The sequence below is a fragment of the Lagopus muta genome, chromosome 7 (genome assembly GCF_023343835.1).
Source record: "Lagopus muta isolate bLagMut1 chromosome 7, bLagMut1 primary, whole genome shotgun sequence".
NCBI lineage: Eukaryota > Metazoa > Chordata > Aves > Galliformes > Phasianidae > Lagopus > Lagopus muta.
This window is the reverse complement of record NC_064439.1, coordinates 5,532,273-5,553,818: the sequence shown is the minus strand read 5'-3', so window position 1 is coordinate 5,553,818 and position 21,546 is coordinate 5,532,273. Positions and strand designations below refer to the sequence as shown.

The following is a 21,546-nucleotide window of genomic DNA, read 5'->3' as shown; positions in this document are numbered from 1 at the left end:
GTCAAGGTAAGTTGATACAATCACAGCAGTTTAAAGAAGGGGAATTATGGAAAGGAGCTACAAAAAGTGAATAGTTTCAGCTGAAGCAGTGAATTATTTAATCATTTTTTTCCAGTTCCTAACTTCTTGTCTGAGGGAGGAAGGAAAAAATAAGAAAGGTCTGTAGTCATTACACTTCCTAGGCCATGGAGATCAACAGAAAATACAACTTCCATGGTACAGTATCCTCCTTGTGTAACAGTTTGTTTGGGATAATTGGACAAATGCTTTCCACGTCTGAAGTAAAATAAGGAATGGGCTTCAGAAATGTACCAGTTTAAAAATAAAGTCTGTTTCTTTTACAGATGTAGTGAAATTTTGGAAATGTGAAGAAATATTTAAGTAGTCTCATTGATGTACACCATAATTCATTGTATCAGCACACTATAATTCAATTTCCTTCTCTCATTTATATATTTATATGAAATTATTTTTGAAATGACAACCATCTTAATGCTATTTCAAGTCCCCAGATAGAGATGTTATCTCATAATAACTTCAGATGCACCTGCTGCAGAACATACACACCCCTCCCAATATCCATACCTTTATCCCTTCAAATCTTGACAAAGCTCGTAGAGGCCGCAGTGCTCGCAGCGTCCTGAGAGACTTCAGGGCACTCTCAGAGGAACACTGTGAACTGTGTCCTGAATTTTTTCTTAGCCCCCAGGAAACACAAGAAATCTGTGTTTATTGAATTGAAAATGAGATTATTAACTGGCATTCAAAAGCTTACTCCATTTCTGTTTGCAGACAATCACAGATCAACGGTGATTGTAGCTCTGATCAGTAAATCAAATGCTAACAATATTTACTCACAGCTATACCTAATAGATAATGTAATTTTATTTTTTCAGACATTTTTCAAATAATGGCATTCTTTCATTTTTATTAACATATATCTGTTCGGCTTTTCTTTCAAAATCAGTTCTTGTAATACCTCAGAAGGTCAGTATAACAACAAAAATGCAACTATGGTAATTCCACAGAATATAAGGTTTGAAAGTATTCAAATAAATGATTCTCCTTGTCTTTATAATTATTCTCAGAAGCATATCTAGTAATTTCATGTCATGTCCACATCTTTATAGAAAAAAAAATATTTTCTTTCAGAAGGTGGACAGTCTTGATTTTAAATCCTCTTAAGACAGAAACTGAGCTGAAAACATTAGAAAAAAATCTTTCAATAGTTAGGGTTTATTTTTTTCCCCACTGTCATAATTTGTCTCTTTCTTCCTAACTGAATTTGTTATCTTCTTGTCTAGAGCATTTTCATGCTCTTCCACTGTTTTGGTCACCTTCACTGTGAAAATTGCTGATCTGTAATTGCTAGAGTCATGCTTTACATTCTTTTATACAGTCACAGTTAGATTTTTCTGTTGAAATTTCTGAGTATTCACAGTTGGGCTGGGATTGTTTAGTCTGGAGAAGAGGAGGCTCAGCAGAGACCTCACTGCACTCTACAACTGCCTGAAGGGAGGCTGTGATGAAGAGAGGTTTGGCCTCTTCTCCCAGACAACAAACAGGACCCAAGGAAATGGCCAGAAGTTGTACCAGGGGAGATTTAGATTTGATAAAAGAAAAAACTTCTTCACTCAAAGAGTGGTCAGGAGCTGGAATGGCCCATCCAGGGAGGTGGTGAAGTCACCAAACCTGGCGGTGTTCAAGAGGCATCCGGATGAGGTGCTACGAGATATGGCTTAGTAGCTTAGTGGGTGGTAATGGTGACAGGAGGACAGTTGGACTAGATGATCTTGTAGGTCCTTTCCAACCCTGTGATTCTATGATTCTATAACTGCCAGGATTTATTCATCTAAATTTGTTCTCTTTTAAATAAGCAACTCTACTTTTTTCTGTTTCTGTATGATGGAGCTGCCAGCACTTTCACATTTTTCTATCAACTAACTCAATTTCATTTCTGATTGCTAATTGCACTCTCTCTTTACTACGGAGAAGATTTATGTAACTGAGATAGTCCTCAACAACAGCACTAAAACACTTTTAAGTAATTTGTTATCACCTAGAATTTCCATTTAAATTTGTCTACAGTTCCATTTGTTTGCAATTCTTTTCAGCTTCTTGAAACTGTCTTTTACAATCCAGTTTAATCCCAATCCAATTTTCCATATAGTTCTTTATATAGAAAAAAATCAGAGTTCTAAATGTAAGTTCAATATAATACTTACACACACAATGATGAAGTCGAGCCAACACCACATATTTGTGAAATAACTGTGCAAACCATAAGCTACCCATTTCAGAAGCATCTCCATAATAAAGATGTAAGTGAATACCATATCAGCATACTCAAGGAGCTGCTTAACTGTTTTTCTTTCGTCAAGGTAAATATCTTCAAATGCCTGGAATTTCAGAATTAATTTTAAGGCTGTTCAGTAATTTTACAGTAAATTATTTTAGAATTGCACAGTATGGTTTATTCTACCCATTTCATGTTATGTTATTGGCAACTTATTTTTTATGTGTAGAAATAAAAATCTAAATAGTAAACATCATTTTCAGATTGGTTGAAAATCTTCGGGTTATTTCTGTTCTAGACTTCTTCAATAAGCACCTGATGAGTGCCTGATATGGCTACCAAAAATCTTAGCTTCCCAAATAAGTAGATAATTTTTAAACCCTGAAATCCCTCATAGCTAAGTTTAAATTAAACACATTAACCAATTGCTTTCAGGCCTAAACCTCCCAAAGCTGCCACCACCTTCAGTCAATCTGCAGAGTTGTAATACAGGTATGAAAAAACACAACAAACACCTTGTCTGTTCTTTCCAGAAGTTTTAAATTTCTCACAAAACCCCTGAAAATCCTTGCTGTCAGTAAGGGTTTTGGAAAATGCTTTATTGTGTGATCACTTCATTGTCTTGTTCACTTGCTTTTAACAGATTTGCTGCTCTACCAATTTATTGTAAGTTATTGATACTGCCAATCAATTCCCAATTCCTTTAATAGCTGCATTATTTCCTCACCAACCCTCTGGCAATGTCTTCCTACTTCCTTTCATCCCCTAGTCCTCTATCATACTACCTCCATCTCCACTTCATGTCTCCTATGGCCAATTTCTAGTGATCTATCCACCCATTCCCACCACCACCAGTTGACAACCCTCCATTCAAAGTTTGAGAAATTGAATGAAATTTACCAGTGCTGCACTGCTCAGTACTATTATAAAAATGATAAATTTTTCAAACCAGCTATGTTTGACAATTTTGTAGCAGGTTTTTCTAAATTTCCACCAAGTGCTGCCTGGAAACTTAGTGATATCTACGCTGCAGCAAGGAAAACGTTTGACACAACCTGAAAAGAAAAAAAAAAAGCATATGAGCTTAATGGAAAATACAGTGCCACAGAATGTAAAAAGTGTATGAAGAGTGCACAAAGAATGTGCTGTTTCACTCATATGACCCTGCTGCGGCTGGAGGGATCTACAGCTGAAGAAAAGACAACATCTGTAGGCACACAGAACTGCTTTTTATAATGTATTTCATACATGGAAAAAAGCAGAGAAAGCTTTGTGTATACAAACACACAAGTATTCCATATGAAAAAGCATCACTGCTCTGTAGAAAAACTCTTGCTGGTTTTATTATCTCACATTTATGCTTTTTGCTGTTAAAAGAGAGATGACCTTATGACTGGTTTAGTAAATTATTACTTTTATTCATTATTTCACTTGATTGCTCTGCACACACATTGCAATAAGCTTCTGCTTGCTATTTTGCACATCCTTTCATCTTCAAAGGTAACATGATTGAAACATGACAGTCCACGCAGTCTAAGGAGCTGCTGAGGCAATTAAATACAGATGTCCACACTGGGATAAACCAGACAGTCTCTTAAATTCCATTGGATGCACTGAGTGGATATTCACCCACTGCACTGAGATTTCAGACAGCTGAAATGCCACTTCAGATACCAGAAGTCAAGACATATATCCTGGCTGACCTCCATCTGCCCCTTCAGAAGTGCTTTATTAAATGCCCTCACTCACATACACTCAACTACAGCCTGGTGTCACAACCTAAGCATGAATCACACTCCAAAGACAGCATTTCACAGCCTAAACACAGGTGTTTAGATCCATTTTAGGCCCATTGGGGTACCCTATAGTGCCTGTGTCATTTCTGCCAGCTCTATGCAGTTATCACGGGTACTCTCAGGCATTCCATACAGAACTAAATGCCTGTGTTCAGGCATCTCTGTCCTGTTCCAGTTCTGTGCTGGCTCTGGCTATATTTATTTGACTTTTTATTTGTACAAACTGCTCAGGAGAATGACATCTGTCAATCTGGAAACATTCAAACAGATACCTTTTAATATTAGTTCATTTGGTATCCCTGTGATACATAAGGTATACTTACTTTCTGTGCAACAGTCCTTAGGTAAATGTGTTTTTTTAGGCTGGGGATACAGGTCTATAAGAGTGACTGGGTCCACAGTGCTGGCTTCAGAATAGCTACCAACATCAAATCCCTGCACAGAAGAAGGCAAAGAAGAAAATTATTTGTTTTTCCCTTAATAAAAACATTTAGAGCACATTTGAACTAAATAAAATCTCCCTCTCCTTCAAATAAAGGAATAAAGAAAATTAAAGTCATTATGGAAAACAAGCATAAATCAGGCCAAAAGAGTAAGTGCCCTGACATGGAAAGGCAAGGCATGGGGACAGGTACAGGAATAAGAACCCAAGAAAAGGGAGGACTGTCTCTTTTGACAGCCATGATGGTCTACACTAACTTCAGCTCACTGACGTAGACAAAAATGATTTAAACCCACATTTATATAATTAAGTAATTTACACCAAATAAAACTCCGGGGAATTTTATCTAAAACCAGCACATCTTAAAGTGCTTGGAGGTAATGATTCAGAATTACCGAATTCCCATTTTGTTTTTGGGTGGTAAGCTACAAATATTCACCTTTTTTTGCATACATATATATGTATATATATATTTATTAACGTGGAACTACACTGCGTTAGCTAAGCTAAAAGCTATAGCTTCTAGATGAGAAGCTATTTGAGTGGACCCGTTTTAGAGAATAAATTTCTACACTGAAGGATGATGGCAAACAGTTACCTACAGAACTGATGAGTGAATCAACTGAGTTTAAAGGATGCTCCTTGCTTAATTTCTGTTCACTTGTAGAAAGTAATATATTTAGTTACACAGTTAGCAATGGCTGCTCATGAGACTCAAAGCTCCATGTTTTAGTAGGCATGGTGCTGATGGGTTGACAGTCGGTCTAGATGACCTTAGTGGTCTTTCTAACCTTAACAATTCTATGATTTCTGTTATAAATTACTGTCACAAAGCACCACCTTCTGCACAATTAAGACTTTGGAAAATGCTTGTCCTGTTATTGCTGAATAAGAATGAAAATGTTAATCCCTAGAACACTCAGAAGATGGTAACTGTTACAAATACCTCTTCTTGCTCTTTATTTTTGTACGTTTCTGAAGTCCAAGAAATCTGACTCAGGAGACTTGAGTTTCGGCATTGCTCTCTGTCTCTCAATCTGTCTTCCTAAATGAAGTAATGCAAAACAATTATTTTCCATCTTTTTCTTCCTGAGAGTTGTTCTTGAAGGAATAAATATTTATCAAAGTGTAAAGCATCCACAAAATTAAGCATGTCTGTCTTTTTATAGAGAATTATATAATACCTATTGAAGGCATGTAGAAAGTGTTTTTTTTTCCCCTCAATTCAAACACATTGGTCCTGTGGTTATACTGTGAAAGTATATCATTTCTCGAGACATACAGTTATCCCAGTGATGGGTTCCTGCATCCACTGTAGAGGCTCAGCTGCAATCTCTACAGCTGCATTGCAGTAGCTGGAGACCAAAGAGCTCAGTGATCCCTAACAGCTCTCAGTCCTCTTGTTGATGTAAAATGAAGACAGTACATAACACGTAAAAATAACCAAAGTAACCCATAATGCAATCCAAAACATATTTCAAATTGTCAAAGATGACTCTAAGGCGATCAACAATTTCTGCTTCTTGAAAATTTGCCCAAATATAAGACAGTGTCTCCTCTTGTGATCAAAAATATAGGAAATGAATTCTAGAAGTCCACCTAGACACTGACCGTATAACAATCTAAGTGAAATCAGCATCTGCTTTTTCATATTTTTGCCATGGCATAATGTTAAGTTACTGCACTTTGAGCCCAAATATCATAAGCTACTCTAAGATGCTTTCTACCTTGCTTTAGCAAATAACTTTCAAAGAAGTTCCTTCTTTAACAGCTTTAGCCAGTCTGTATTGGTACAACCTTCACGCAAAGTGTCTGAGAAGGTCTTGCAATGTTTCTTTTGGTTCACTTTTTGGCAAAAGACTGCAGAGAACTTATATGCATTTAGGTATCTGCACTTAAGTGCCTATAGATTAAGCTTATTCCTGCCCTTTGCAATAAAATTAAGATATGCAAAAGAGAATCTAAAATATCACAGAGGAGAACAAGGGATCAAAAAAACTCAAACACGTTGGTTTGGTTTTTTGTTTGTTTGTTTTTACAGTGAAGATCTTATTTGCATTTGCTTTGGCTTCTGAACAACTGAGAAGCAATATACGAGCACTACAACTAGAGACCTGTCTTCCAAAATATCCAAATGCCATTGATAAGGCTAAGGAGACAAAAAATAAGAATGTCTGTCTTGATAAAACTTCATTTAGCAATTGACAACAATAAAATGAAATAAAATAGCTATAAACAGATTTACAGCTACCACTGAGAAGAATAATGAAAAAGTAGATATCCAACTTTTCCTGCTGAATAACTGAGATTGCTTAATAGCTCTTGCATTTTGAAGCTACTAGAAGAAGAAAAAGTAAAACTGTGGAGATGACAGAAGAAATAACATTTACAACAGTGCCTTAAAGACTGTATTTGCAGATGCAAGTTACAGCACACTTCCTATCATTAATACTTCTTACCCATTTTCTGTATTCTCCTTCTGTGTATACACTCTGCTCATCATCACCTTCATCAGTATAAGTCTCTGCTACTGCAAGGGGAATGTGGCCACTATGGTAGTTTAAAGAACCTTTGTATTTCCGTTCTGCTGAGGAACTCTCTTCGTTATTATAACATTCAGTGTCAAAACAACTGTTGTCTGCATCCTTTCCAACATCTGTCATAGCATAGTTATTTTTCTCTAAGTCTTTGAAGGAACTTTCTCCCAAAGTCTTCTTTTTGGCTGTTGTTTTTTTGCTTTGTTCCATGGTTTTGCCACATTTATCCAAAATTCTCAGTTTCACAGACTGCAGGCCCTTACAAATCCGTGCAATGGCAATCTCACATTTACTCTGTTTTTCAGCTTCCTCTTGTCCCGGTGAGGAGTCAGTATTGAAAGAACTCAGCAGCAGGGCAATGAATAGGTTGAGCACCTTGAAGGAAATAAAGTAAGCTGAAGACACCACTACTTCTAACAGAAATAAATAAGTAAATAAAAAGATCAGAAAACCCTTCTTGTGCAAATAGATAAATAAATAAATAAAAATCTCTCTTTCATCAACTGCTCTGCTATCAAATTGAGCGTACGAAAAAAATTTCTTCTTCCAGTCAGTAACAGAATGAGAATGAATGCTCACTGTAATGGAGTGTTCTTACCAAAGCATATAGTTATGTATTATGCTTCTAAAAAAGGTATGCAAAGATGCAGAATTTTCCAGAAAGCTTCAGCTTCTAGGGGAGCTGTATGCAAGATGGACAAACAGGAAGAAAAAAATCTAACTCATAATTTAGAATGAATCTAAATCATGCAGTCTAGAAAATCTGGGTACTGTAGCCTTTTGATACTTTAAGGGTAAGTCGGTAAGCATTTAAAGCAGTTCTGTTGCTTGACCTTAGCAGCACAAAAGATGAAGAAAGCAAATTACCACTGAATTATGGGAAGTGCTGCATGTCTGTGCTCTTATTAGAATGAATCATTTTGTGTATTTTAATTACTGGTTACTTCTTGTGTAAGAAAGACATGGAAATAAATGAAAAATTGAAAATAGAAACCATAGAAACAAGCTAACATCTAGAAAACTGAAATGCAGGAATACTCTTCAAATGATAACATTTACCTAAGGGAAAAAGATGCCAACGTAACTTGGTTCAGTAGGGATGGAAAACAGCTTGAAACTCACCACTAAGTTTCCTATCACCAGGACTAGCAAGAAAATGGGAAGACATAGCCCTTTTCCAGCCACTTCCATACATTCCCACATGGTTTCAATCCATTCTCCACATAATATTCGGAATATGACCAGGAATGAATGACAAAAATCCTTCATATGCCAGCGTAAGTTCCTGGTTGTACTTATTTTGTAGAAGTTAGCACTGTAACATTTGCCCAAAACCTGCTTTCCTACTACAGCAAAAATAAATACAGTGATAATCAAAACCAGAGTGAGGTTACCCAGTGCACCAACTGAGTTTAGAATTATTTTCATAAGAGTATTTAAGGCTGGCCACATCTTTGCCAACTTGAAGATCCTGAGCTGCAAGTAAAACACAAGGGAACAATGAGTGGCAGAACAGCACACAAACAGCACAACACAAACACACAAACAGACCCTGCGTTTATCACGCTGCCTTCACTGTCAAATTCAACACCACCCACCATAACTCATCCCTCCATATAAAGGTTTTTAGCTGCTGAGATCCAAAAGTTTTCTACTTAAGTTCAGATATAATTCTGAATTCACAGCAAGGGTGTAGTAAAAAAAAAAAAATTAGTTAAAAAATGACATTATACATAGATATCTGAGAGATAGCCCTTTATCTAAGAAACTGGGAAGCCTGCTCCTAAATCTAAGCCTTGAGAAAAGCCATGTTATTTGAGGAAAGCCACAATGCACCTAGGAAAAGACAAGCAGTGAAGGCACCTTTGCTATCTTTAAGCTCAGATAACACATTTTCTTATCTGAAAATCTAAAATGTAGTTGATTAGTGATAATACTCTATGGACCTAATAGAGAAGTGGTGAACTTACTGCTAAGTCAAATCTCTAAGGAGGAGCACTGCCAGAGCATTTGTAGTATCCCATATACACAGCATAATAAACATATTACATATATTCTTTGCCATGCATCTAATATTCATTCCAATTTAACATTCATGCTAGCTTACTATTTGCTTACAAAGAGAACAATAAAATAATTTGAGGGTATTTCCACTGCAGTGTTTTCACAAATCTATACAATGCAAGCACTTCTAAAAAAGAATACAGACATAATTACCAGCCTGAAAAATGTCATATTTTCATGAAAGCTTATTAGGCCAATCATCACAACTATACTATCAAAAATATTCCATTTTTGCTGAAAGTAGTAGTATGGATCTAGGGCGATGATTTTCAAGACCATTTCTGCTGCAAAAATCACGGTGAAAACCTGGAAAAAGAAATTCACCATAAAGTGACTGAAAATGTATGTCTCTTTATGAGACTGACCAGTCAGTCTGGAGCTATAACTCCATTCTTGATCTGTGAGTGACCTAACTTACCTTGTCACTTATGCAAATCAATCTTTTTTCAGAAACAGACATGCCAGGGTGCTCCAGAGCCATGAAAAAAGTATTCACTATAATGCAAATCATGATTATGAGATCAACAAGTGGATCCAAAGCTATCAATTGCACCTTCCCTTTGACTGCTCTCCAGAATGGGCAACAGTTCCAAATCAGATACTTCTGAAAAAGACGTTTCCAAACTGAAGAGAATCTTGCCTTCGCATTTTGCTGCTCTAAATGATAAAAGTGACATACAAATAATCTCACAGTATGAAGAAAAAGACCAATACTGGTATTAAAGGTCATAAGCAAAAAATTTCATGATTATAGAAACAGGTGATAGTACTCACTCGTTCATATTGCCATTATCCTGGGGGATGAGAACATACCTGCACTAAGGAGAAATAACTTGCTGTATTTGGAAAAACATACAAATTGTGTTCTGTCAGTTGTACCCTCATGGTCACAGAAGCAGAGAAGTGCCCACTTTCATCTTTTTCAAAACACTGTTCCACGTTCTAGAAGACTGATAACTTTCCCTTTAAGCCTTCTCTTTGCAATACTGAATCAGCTCAGCCCAAAGCAAGTGTTCCAGTCCTTAGCTGTCTTAGTGGCACCCTGCTGAACATAAGTTAGTTCTCCAAGGTATTCCCTATAACGTAGGGAACTAAAACTGGGTACAGTATGTGCTCTAACAAGCGTTTAATTAAGGGTAATAATCATTCTTCTCAGTCTCCTGGCTATGCTGCATTTAATACAGCCCAGAATGCTGTTAGCCACCCCTGCTGAACTCATGCTCACCTTGCTGCCCAAAAGGACTGCAAAAGGACACGGGCTTGTTCTGCAGAGCTGCTTCTCAGGCAATCAGCTAGCACCCAGTTTATACTGTTGCAAAAGATTCTTGCACTTATGTAGAAGTCTGTCCTTGCTGAATTTTTGTCAGGTTTTTGTTGGCCTGTGCCATCAGTCTGCCTAGGACCCTTGCCCTGCCTGTATCAACAAGTCTCCTCCAGTTTGGTGTCATCCGTGAATTTTGAGACCAAGTCCTCTATTGCCGCCTCCAGGTCACTGATGAAAACAGTAGGACAGAAAGGATCCTAAGATACCACTCTGTGGTACTCTATTTGCTTACCTAACCCACAGTAAAAAGTATCATGCCCACCAGACTCTCAAAGCCCAAGAATCCAGCCAGTTCTCTGATCAGCTGGCTGCTCACCCATGCTGACCTTAACATCCCAACAGGGATACAAAAATACTCTGGAAAGCCTTACTAAAAACAGTGACAACATTGCCTTCCTCTCAGCCACAAATCCCAGTGACTGTATCGTGCAGAGCAATCAGGTGTGATTTAGGCTTGGCAATTTCAAGTTACAGTTGCAATTATATGTGATCTGAGAATATTAATTTCATTGAAACTTAGATTTTAATTTCCCCTACTCATTATTAAACAATGTCAATTGCTTGTGATATTTTGCTCTCTTCAGTCAAGGTACGCAATCAGAGTTGAAAAAAGTACTGAAGAATTAATGACTTACTCATGTTATCTGTAATAACAGTGGCTGCACTCATTAACCTCTGTCTCTGATAGGGATCGTTAATAGAGTCCATTGACAACTCATAAGACAATAGGATCTGCCTCTTTGGTTAGAAAGACAACAGAAGACAGTACAACAAGAGAATATGAATAAATGTTTGCAAATGTAAAATTATTCACAGCATAATATAAATGTACAGTTAAATTGTTTAAAATTTGTTTTAGATATACACTGTAATGAAGCCTTACCTTGATGAAGGAATGGAATATAAGACAAAACAAGAAAATATAATGTGAACACAAGGATATGTCATTAAAAATGCTACCACGTGTCTCCTTCTGAAAATAAAGTCTTGCTAAAAATAATTTTGCCATTATAAAATGCATATAATCATATATAGTAAGAAACCTTAACAGGAGAGCAAGGGAAAAAAGAATAATTCCAAACTTTCTTGAGACAGATAATAGGAACACACAAAAAGAAGACTGAAGATCAGTTTAAATAACTGGTTATGGAACTATTTCTAATCAATGACAAACATTAACTAATGTTAATAATAGCTATTTAGTGAGTCAGAATTATTGGTTTCCTCATCCATTTTAAGCCTATCAAGAATATCAAACTGCTTAAAGCTAGGAATGGGACAACTTCAGTTTTCACTAAAAGCTACAGAATGCTGATCTCAGTGTTCCTGATATACACTGAGAAACAGCCAGGCCAACACCTGCATCCTACAAAATACTCATTACAGTGAAAGGTTATGTTCCTGACACATTAACTATGTACACACACCCCCAGTGCATATACAGTCTTTAAAGACTACACTGTTGTAAAACAGGTTATAAAGAATAGGCGGCAATCTCTGAGGTAGACAAAACCAGAAAGAAGGAAGATTCCAGCATTAGGATGGAATTAGAGCTATCAGCCAGTAATGAGTTACCAACCAGATCACAATGCACAGTCTTAGTGATCATTTTCTGCACAACAATTGAGGTATCTTCCTTTACGAGGAAGATATGCAACCAGCAATATGCAATATCATCACTTTAGACTTTCATCATAAGAAAATTCTTACAACATATTCCATAAAATTATCATTAAGAGAATTAAACTGACATCCTTAGCCCTAGGGGTTTAATATTAACTAATTTATTTCTGTTCTTTGCTATTTTAATGACTTCAAAGCTAAGCAAAACTTAGCTGATAGAAGAGTCATAAAATAGACATGTGAAATGAATTTGCAATAGCGTGCTAAAATGTCCCTTTTTTCAGTCTGCATTTTTTCAGAATCTAAAAAAAAAAAACCCAATTAGAACATTTTAATCATATCCAAGTCACTAGGGCAACTTGTCTGTTCATTTCTTTCTCTAATATTTGGTCCCTTCTGTAATGTCCCTTTCTACAATACATGTAATATTGAGAAACCTCTAAAAATTCATGTGTCTTCCTGAATGAAGTTTCCAAGCTTCTTTGTTTCTGAAATTCCTGTCTGTTCACAAACTCTCAGAGCATAAGCCTTTAGGAAGGTTAAGAACATCCATCAAAACTAAGCTGTTTACTGTTCAGCTGTTCTTTTCCTTTTAACCAAATTAAACACCTGGTTACGGGAAGCCCTCTGATAAACCACTATTTAAAACAGAAAAGGGCTCTAGAAAGATAATCCTTCAAGTTCTTATGGAATTGATGTTCTCTGAAGTTTTCCTTCTGATCCACTTTCTTCTCTTTGTTTTGGCATCTTTAGCCTTTTCTTACAGTTAAAAGTAAAGTGTACTTTAGAGTGCTCAGTTTTAGCAGAGGTTGCATGGCTATTAGGTTGCCATAACAGGAAACAAACTGGCACTGTCTTAGAGTTGTGGATTACAGAATCACAGAATCGCAGGGGTCCCTTCTCTAATGTTTCTTTCTGCAATATTTATAATATTAAGAAACCTCTAAAGGAAGGAAAGTAAGGAAAGACCTTCTTTCAAACAGCCATATCACATGCAAGTCTAATGAATATATCCTGCATTTTGAATACTTACCAGCTTCTTGTGGCAATGATCAGGCTGTGAACGAAGCATACTTTCCTCGTTACTTTGATCACCTACAATTAAACTTTGCCTTGAAACAGGCTTTTCTCCCCTCATCTCTTTTTCTTGTGATTTTTCTAAGTCAGCAACTGACATTTCAGATTCAACATGGGAGGCTTTATTACTCTCTCCAGCAGACAACATCTGGAAATGAAGCAACAAAAAGTATGTCTATTAATACAAGCCAAATAAACAGACTAGGATCATACATTACCTTTTGGATACCAAGCTACTGTAAAGGGGTTTGAGTTGCATTCTGTATTCCTAAGACTGAAAGATAAAAGCAGGGTTAGTTTTCAGCTACCATAATTTAAGCTTGTCCCTGTCACTTTAGATATTGTATTCCATATGTGAAATACAGAATATTCAGGCATATTGTTTTACTCTCCCTTTTCTCACTTCGGATCTTGAGCACGATGATAACAGAAGAATCAGGGTTCAAACTACATCCTAAAATATTAAAACATTTTTACTAAGTAAACTTTGAAAGCTCAAATTTCACTCAGAAATAGCACAGGCTTATCCACAGCTCTGTAGAAGAAATTTGGTACAACAGTGATGCTTCTTGTCTTAACAATGAAATGGGATAGTTGGTACGGAAAATTTGTAAGTCCTCTTACAAGTCTGACTTTTCTGATTGCTAGCTGCAAATTGGAGGTATCTTTCACAAAAGTCAGAGGATAAATGATACCTTACCAATGATTTCCAATCTGTGTTTTTGCTTCAGCTGGGCGCTTAACTTCTCAGGAATAAAATAAAACGAGATCCCAAGTCTGCTATGGGCCAAGAAATTAAAGAATCTAGGCAATACTGTGCCAAGAAGAAGAGGAAAATATAAATTTGTAGCGTGTCAAAACCAACAGCAAAGAAACTAATGCAGTTTCTGGATGCTCCTTTACATGAACATGGAACTAATGGTACTAGCCTGGCAAAGGCTGCCTATCCTGGTCTTGTCAGCTGGTAGACATTCTGTGTGCAGTCATTCAGAAAGAGCTCAGCTGAACACAGTGGCTCTCAGAAAGTGGGTATTCTTACACAATCCTGAAATCCATCTGCAGTTCCAACCTCAATCTCAAGAAATTAAAGAAATGTCAACTTTCCTCATGGATGCATGTATCTCCACCTGTACTTCATTTGTCAGACTATGCAGTGATAGAAAAGACAGTTTGTTATATCCAAGGATATAAGAAAAAATATATATTTTATTCTTTATTATATACAGCAATTTACAAACCTGTTCTTTCTCAAGAATTTTTTTAGCATCCTGAAGTAATTTTTCCTTTGCCTGTGTTTCAGCAAGAGTAGCTTTGTTCTGCTCTTCATATGCCATAGTTACTACAGCCAATATCAGATTGAAGAGATAAAATGAGCATAAAAAGATGACAGCTATAAAAAATAAAATGTAGCTCTTCCCAGATGAACGGATAGTCTATGAGAAAAAAAGGAAAGATCACAACAGAGTCTTAAAATACAAACATTTGCAGTAGGATTAGAAATTAGCAACTTATTTTCCTGTACAATGCAAGAGGTCAAGATACTGCACTGTTTTCTTGACACAGTAGCAGGATCTACCTCTGGTCTAGGTTATGCATAGGGTCTAGGAATACATCTAATCAGGAGCTCATATGGCCTCAAGTAAATAAATTGTAGACCTTAAAAAACCTGATAATACAATGTATTTCTATTCAAGCATTCATAAGGATGCTCTATATGGCTCAGAAGAAGAATGAACAAAATTTTTTTATTAAAATTAAATGAAGTAATTCTCAGCAAATTGGGCAAATGATCAGAGTTTAAGTTATGATAAGGCAACTTCAGCTGTAAAGAGATTTATAGGTGACTACAGAAGAAATTACTGAAAATAACAAGAAAGCTAGAATTATCTAAAAATTCTAAAATATGCTATCATTAGTTAATAAGAGGCAATAATTAGAGTGCTTATTCTTACTTTTTTTAAAGTAGCACTGGAAGAGATGGTTAAAAATGAAGCTCTGAGACATTAGAAAACAAAAACCGCATGACCTTGAACTGACAGTAAGAATACATGACTGTTTAGGTTGGAAAAGACCTTGAAGATCATCTTGTAAGACCTTCAGTATCATCTAGCAGTCTAGTATCCACCCAATCCTACACGTCCACTGCTGAGCTGTGTCCCTAACAGCAACATTAAAGCATCCTAAATACCTGCAGGGACAGGGAACCCACCACTTCTCTGAGCAGCCCATTCCTATGCTTGACAATCCTTTTTATGAAGAAATTCTTCCTGATATCCAGTTTAAACCTGCCCTAGTGCAACTTGAGGCTGTAATCTCATATCTTTATCACTTGCCATTGAGAAAAGAGAACAACCCCCACCTCGCTACAACCTCCTTTCAGAGACTTGTAGAGAGTGATAAAGCCACCTTTTTGTTCACAGTAAACAAGCCAGTTCCCCCAGCCACTCCTTTTAAGCTTTGCTTTCTAGTCCCATCAACAACTCTTGCTCTTCCCTGGAAATGCTTGTGTAACTCAGTATCCTTGTGGTGAGAGGCTCAAAGCCTGAGGTGCAGCCTCACCAGTCCCAGTACAAGGCATGACCACCTCCTGCTGGTAGGAGTTTGATGTAGCTGGCACTACTTTTGATGCAAACCAGAATGCCAATGGCCTTGTGGCCATGTGGACACACTGTCTGGCTTGTGTTCAGCTGGCTATTTACCAGCACCTCCACATGCTTTTGCACTTGGCAGCTCTCCAGCCACCCTTCTCAAGCCCATATTACAAAATGGAGTTGCTGTGGTTAAAGTGCAGAACCTGGCACTGGATCTTGTTGAATGCCATGAGTCTCAGTGCAACCCATCAATCCAGCCTACCCAGATCTCTTTTGCTGAGCCTTCCTACCATGAGGCAGATCAACAGTCCTACCCAAGTTGGTGTCATCTGCAGATGTATCCATTAAAAAAAATAATATCTCAATCAACAGAAATTGCTGAAGAGATGTTAAAGTGAACCATACGTAAACTGCAGAACAAGGCAGAAGATAATTCTCTTCTAGCACAGACATTGCATAGGTATAATGGATCCAGAAAGATCTCTGCATACAATTTCTGTATAGTTTATGTAAAAAAACAAACAAACAAAACCCCAGAACTTAAAAGTTGCAAATAAAACATAAAAGGCTTGTTTTTTGGGTTTTTTTTTTTAGTTCCAGTTATCAAAATACACTCTGAAATCTAAGTGTATTTGTTCTCAGCCAAAAGGTTTGATGAGGAGTCAGGATTCAGAGAAAAACAGAGTATGCAAGTCCTCACAGCTCCTTCAACAGTAGGGAACTCACTAACTGGATCTCTTACACATCCCCAATCCTTTGCTAGTGTCATAATTAAAATACTTATTTGCTACTCACTGTTCTAAGTGTGTTCTCCAACGAAACTATGAGTGCTCATGTTAAGAATGCTGCCATTCAATGTCACTTGCAGAAAGTGTTACAACTTAGCCAATTGAAGCTTCTTCCTTAATATTGGTTCTAAAACAAGTTTTGTATCAGTAATGTTAAAATAGGTGCAGATTTTTCTACTGGACATAAACCTCTGAACTTCATGTCCAAAGTCAACGTAGCAGGTGATAAAAGTACCTACTTGTCTGTACAGACGCTCCCAGGAATCCTGTGTCATCAGACGGAATAAAGAAAGGAAGGCCCAGCCAAAATGATCAAAACTTGTGTAGCCAAAGTCAGGATTGTTCCCACGTTTCAAACATGTGTAGTTTTCAGGGCACTCATCTCTAAAGAAGGAGAACAATACTTACACTTGCAGTATTAGAATATACTCTAAGGCATTCTAGTTCACAACACCATGTACAGATTTGTTCAGCTCATCTGAAACTCCAGTTTCATTGATCATAAAATGGCCTGGGTTGAAAAGGACCTCAAAGATCATCTATTTTCAACCCCCCTGCCATAGGCAGGGTCGCCAACCACCAGACCAGGCTGCCCAGAAAAAGTGCAAATGCTCCATCCCTGGACTCCTGACCTGGTGCCAAGGTCAGGCTGGATAGAGCCCTGGGCAGCCTGATCTGCAAACAGATCAGGGTAGGAGGGTTAGAACTCAATGGCTTTAAACTTTCCTTCCAACCCAAGCCATTCTGTGATTCTAGAAGAACTGATTTATATCAGACAACTCTGGAAAATCATTTGACTTGTCACAGATTTGTGGTACAGTCTTGACTAGACAGAAACTCTCTTCTCGAGGGGGGTACATACAAAGGTGTACATAAAGGGGGAAAATATAAAACTATACTGACATTTAAACAATCCACCAGGATAAAGAGAGCTTGTTAATACCTCACATTCTTTACTGATCTGTTCCCCTCATATTTTTCCTCATATTCTATACCAATTATATTACCAGCAGTTAGCAAGAAAGCACATCAATAACCGTGGACATTCTAGTATTACCATTCATTTGTTCTCTCAGATTAAGTATTATGAAAAGAAGAAAATAAGAAAAAAATTAATAAAATTAAGAATTAAGAAAAAAATCCATCTTTCTGAAAAATCATCAGTATTTCCTCATGCCAAAAAATAAAGCCAAAATCCATACAGAGGGGAAAACAAGGAAGTACTGAAACTGTTTTCTCACTTACGAAGAATTTCCATTGTAACCACAGAGCAGGATGTCAGAAGATCCGTTCATTCTGGCACAGATATCTAATAAACAGTAATAATAATAAAAAGGAATCTTTAACTCAGAAGTTGTTGCCTTAAACTTCTCCAGGTTCAAGTGGCTGTTCAAATACTCAGTTCCTACCACACACAGTAAGCCATACATTACTGCACTATAAATGATGGCCTAATATACGATATCTCAGTGAAAATCTTATTAGGGCTGTTTCTCTGCAGATCCATCCCTAGATATGGAAGTTTTTGTTTTTTTTTTGAAAATTTATTTATTGTAATATTTTGTTCATTTTTGTAAATTTAGGAATACCTAAAAGAGGTAGTCAAAATCCGTGAACAACACAGTCTGTGTTAAAATAAATTCAATTTGAGCACAGTTCCCTTAAAAATAGGATAAATAGGTAAAGAAGGTAGTTTATGGGAACTGCTGAATCACAGCCTGAGCCTCTGATTGACCACCTGAGGCAAGCAATGAGTCAGCCAGGTGAAGGCAATTCTCCTGTGCCACCTGAAGGGGTGGAGCCTGGCTGCACCTCTCCTAGATTCCATTTAAGAGTTGACTACCAGTGGGGAAGGATCTTTTTTGGAGACCACTCCTCCTGGAGTTTTCTCAGTGAGCCCAAGCTTTCCATCCATTCTTCTTCAGAATGACTAAAGCCTAACTTTCTTGTATATTTCTTAATTATAACGTGTCTATTCCTTGATTATACAGGTGCTTACAGAAAATGTAGCCTGCACTATCACACAAACTGCTAATCTTTCCTTAAATACTAGACTCATTAATGTCACATTTCTCTGTCCGAGAGATTTTATATCACTACTTTTGCAAAGAGCTTCTCATAGGAAACACATACAACTGTTTTGTATCATTTGTGTTAAAAACAACTTTTTGAAACTTCCTTTGCATGTAGGAAGATACACAGATGACATAAAAGGAGACAATAATAAAATTTACCTGTTTCACTTGCGTTATATATCTTGGCATCCTTACAAAATGTGTCATTGTATGTAGTATTTGTGAGGACACATTTGTTTTGTAAATTGCCCATAAAAAGCTGCAGGCCTATTAGAGCAAATATGCTCAAGCAAAAAACAGTCAAGATCAACACATCAGTAAGTTTCTTAACAGATTCGATAAGTGAATTCACGATGACTTTCAGACCTAGAAAAATAAGATTCAACGATATGCATCATGAGAAGAAGAATGCAACAACATTGCTGTATGACAACATATAACAGTTTTGAGTATATTAAAAACAAATCAGTGTAAATGATCTTGTAGCTTCACAGTATTATATAAGTTAAACATGATGAGCAAAGTATTTTTTTACTTAAATTTCCTGATCATTATTAAAAGTCATTTTGCTAGCTTGAATATTAAAGCTTAAGGTGTCATCTAGCTTAAGATGCTGGCTAAACAACCTCTTATGAAATAACATTCTTAAATATTGTGAAGGCAACATTCTTGTAAAATAATTACAGCAGCATAAGCTAATGAAGTGTAACATAAACCAGGAATATGCTATTATAGCAATTGTTATGTTAAGAGAAGAAATTGGATAGGGAGCACTGTTCAGAAAAGACATAAGTAAATAACAGTGAGCATTAATGATGGTATAGAAAGAGGAGAAATAGTAAAATCTGCCTGGGGCAAAATCATTTTGAGTAGGGATGATAAAACATTCTGTTAGCATACTGCTGAATGTTACTACATGCTGCAAAACAGTCACACCTTGGGACCACGTTAACTGACACAAAGTGACCAGACAACACAACCCTGGAGGTGTTCAAGAAATGTTTAGATGTTGTATGGAGTGTGATAGATGGGCAGTTGGACTGGATCATTTTAGAGGTCTTTTTCAGCCCTTGTTATTCTATGATCCTGTGAAAAGGTGAGGAGTTAGTAATTCTCTGTTGAAGTAAGGAGGTGATTAGTAATACATGTTGTTCCTTACCTGGTATTACTGAAATAGCCTTCAAAGTCCTCAGTACTCTGAATGTCCGAAGAGCTGAAATATTGCCTGATGTTGTACAGATACTAATATACCTATAAAATTAAACATGTAACTGAATGACAAAGATCCATCTTTGCAGAGAGTATGAACACAGAGAATACAGTAATTAATACAATAAAGACAAGAAAAAGGCAAATATATCCTGAAATAGAAGCCTGAAGTTTGGAATCTAAATTCATTTTTAGGAATAATTATAAAATATTGAGCCTTTTGAACAGTGCCACTCAAAAGAAACACAACAAAATTTTCTTCCTATGGATTTGGATGCTGAAGTATTTAAATGTTTATCCCCCAAAAATGTCAATAAATATAAAACCTTCAATGACATAATCACATCGTTTCAAACTGACTGACTCAGAAGGCTAAAGTAAGTATATGCTGAAACAACCTATTAAACTGAACACAGATATTGCAACTATCTCATAAAACTACATTATATATAGTTTATAGAAAGGGAATTGAGCAAAATTAGCTTTAAAATATGTTAATTCTGTACTGCTTGTAACTTTTGCCAGTCAATTAAAAACTTGAATATAGAAACCATTTTCCATTTAATTTTTTCAGCAATTTGGAAATGATAGGAAATGAGGACTGTAAGAGCTTCATATTCTATGCAACACTTTATCTAGCTAGCTCATACTTTGTAAGATGTCCTTCATATGAGAATGGATATTGTGACCCTTTTTTAAATGAGACCATTACTGGTAACAGAATTCCTTAAAACATGAAGTCTCAATAACAGTATCTGAGAAACACAGGTTGGAAAGGACCTCTGGGGATGATTTAGGCAATTACTCACTCAAAGCATGACTTTTAACAGTAACAGATCAGACCACCACAGCTTTGCCTAGCCTGTAAGATTAAAGTACCTGAAGTAATAACTGTACTGTTAATTTCCATATACGATAGATAATATGTAGAAAAGTGCTTATAACTGCTTGAATACAAATGAATCAGGAGTATGTGTAGCAAAGCAAGACTGCAAAACATAATTGTGCATACAGCTGGTGGACTACTTGATAGCTACTGATTGTGTACATGTCTTCAGTCTAAAATCCTTAGAGGTTTGTAGATTGTACATGATGACATCTGAGTACATAACTTGTTACTCTTGAGGGAAAACTAGTCATGCATATGGCAACTGTAAGCTGTCTTTGTTACAGAGCCCATTAGATTCTGTAAGTTTAAAGACCCTGGGACCAGTAAGCAAGATAAACAGGAGGATGAATTCCTGGACTTTGAGACAACAGACCCAGCTTGTTCAGAGATTTGCTTGGCAGGAACCCAGGAGAAATTGTCTCATAGGGAAAAGTAACCCCTAGAACAGAAGGTTTGATCTTTAAGGGTATTTTCTTCAAAGCACAAGAATCACATGCTCCGCTCTGCACAGTAAAGCAAGTGCAGCAGAATATCCCCTTATCTCAACAGGGAAGTCTTGACTAAGGTATTCTAAAAGGATGTGTAGGAAAGATGAAGGAAAAAGACAAAATTCAGCTGAATTTGGAGTTGTCCAGTTCCTGGAAGCTTACCATGAAACAATGAGAGATGGCAGAGTTAAGTTACTACACAAGACATTCCAATTAGCTAAATGGATGAAATAAATAAAAATGCAGTTGGGATGGGTTGCTTGGGGAGATTTACTGAATCTCCACCATCAGAGAAACTCAGTACTTGAGCAACAAGATCCCAAACAACTTAACTTAAATCAACTCCA

The 21,546-nt window shown here is 36.7% G+C and overlaps 1 protein-coding gene across 9 annotated transcripts in view; it reads right to left on the bottom strand.

The window, feature by feature from the left end:
* The window catches only part of LOC125696028 (sodium channel protein type 5 subunit alpha-like), a 43,219-nt gene that overhangs the window by 10,976 nt on the left and 10,697 nt on the right, over positions 1-21,546 (bottom strand). For 6 of the 9 annotated variants that reach the window (XM_048951180.1, XM_048951185.1, XM_048951188.1 and 3 more), the window contains 16 exons: positions 19,773-19,864; positions 18,773-18,979; positions 17,784-17,847; positions 16,778-16,922; positions 14,398-14,592; positions 13,116-13,307; positions 11,095-11,197; positions 9,554-9,792; positions 9,289-9,441; positions 8,194-8,547; positions 6,994-7,446; positions 5,481-5,579; positions 4,416-4,527; positions 3,197-3,351; positions 2,226-2,399; positions 586-723 (listed from right to left, as the gene is read on the bottom strand). In XM_048951180.1, the coding sequence (XP_048807137.1) occupies positions 586-723; positions 2,226-2,399; positions 3,197-3,351; positions 4,416-4,527; positions 5,481-5,579; positions 6,994-7,446; positions 8,194-8,547; positions 9,289-9,441; positions 9,554-9,792; positions 11,095-11,197; positions 13,116-13,307; positions 14,398-14,592; positions 16,778-16,922; positions 17,784-17,847; positions 18,773-18,979; positions 19,773-19,864 (2,875 nt within the window). Of the gene's footprint in view, positions 1-585; positions 724-2,225; positions 2,400-3,196; positions 3,352-4,415; positions 4,528-5,480; positions 5,580-6,993; positions 7,447-8,193; positions 8,548-9,288; positions 9,442-9,553; positions 9,793-11,094; positions 11,198-13,115; positions 13,308-14,397; positions 14,593-16,777; positions 16,923-17,783; positions 17,848-18,127; positions 18,256-18,772; positions 18,980-19,772; positions 19,865-21,546 lie in introns of those variants that run through there. The other 3 variants (XM_048951183.1, XM_048951182.1, XM_048951187.1) reach the window with 3 other exon arrangements.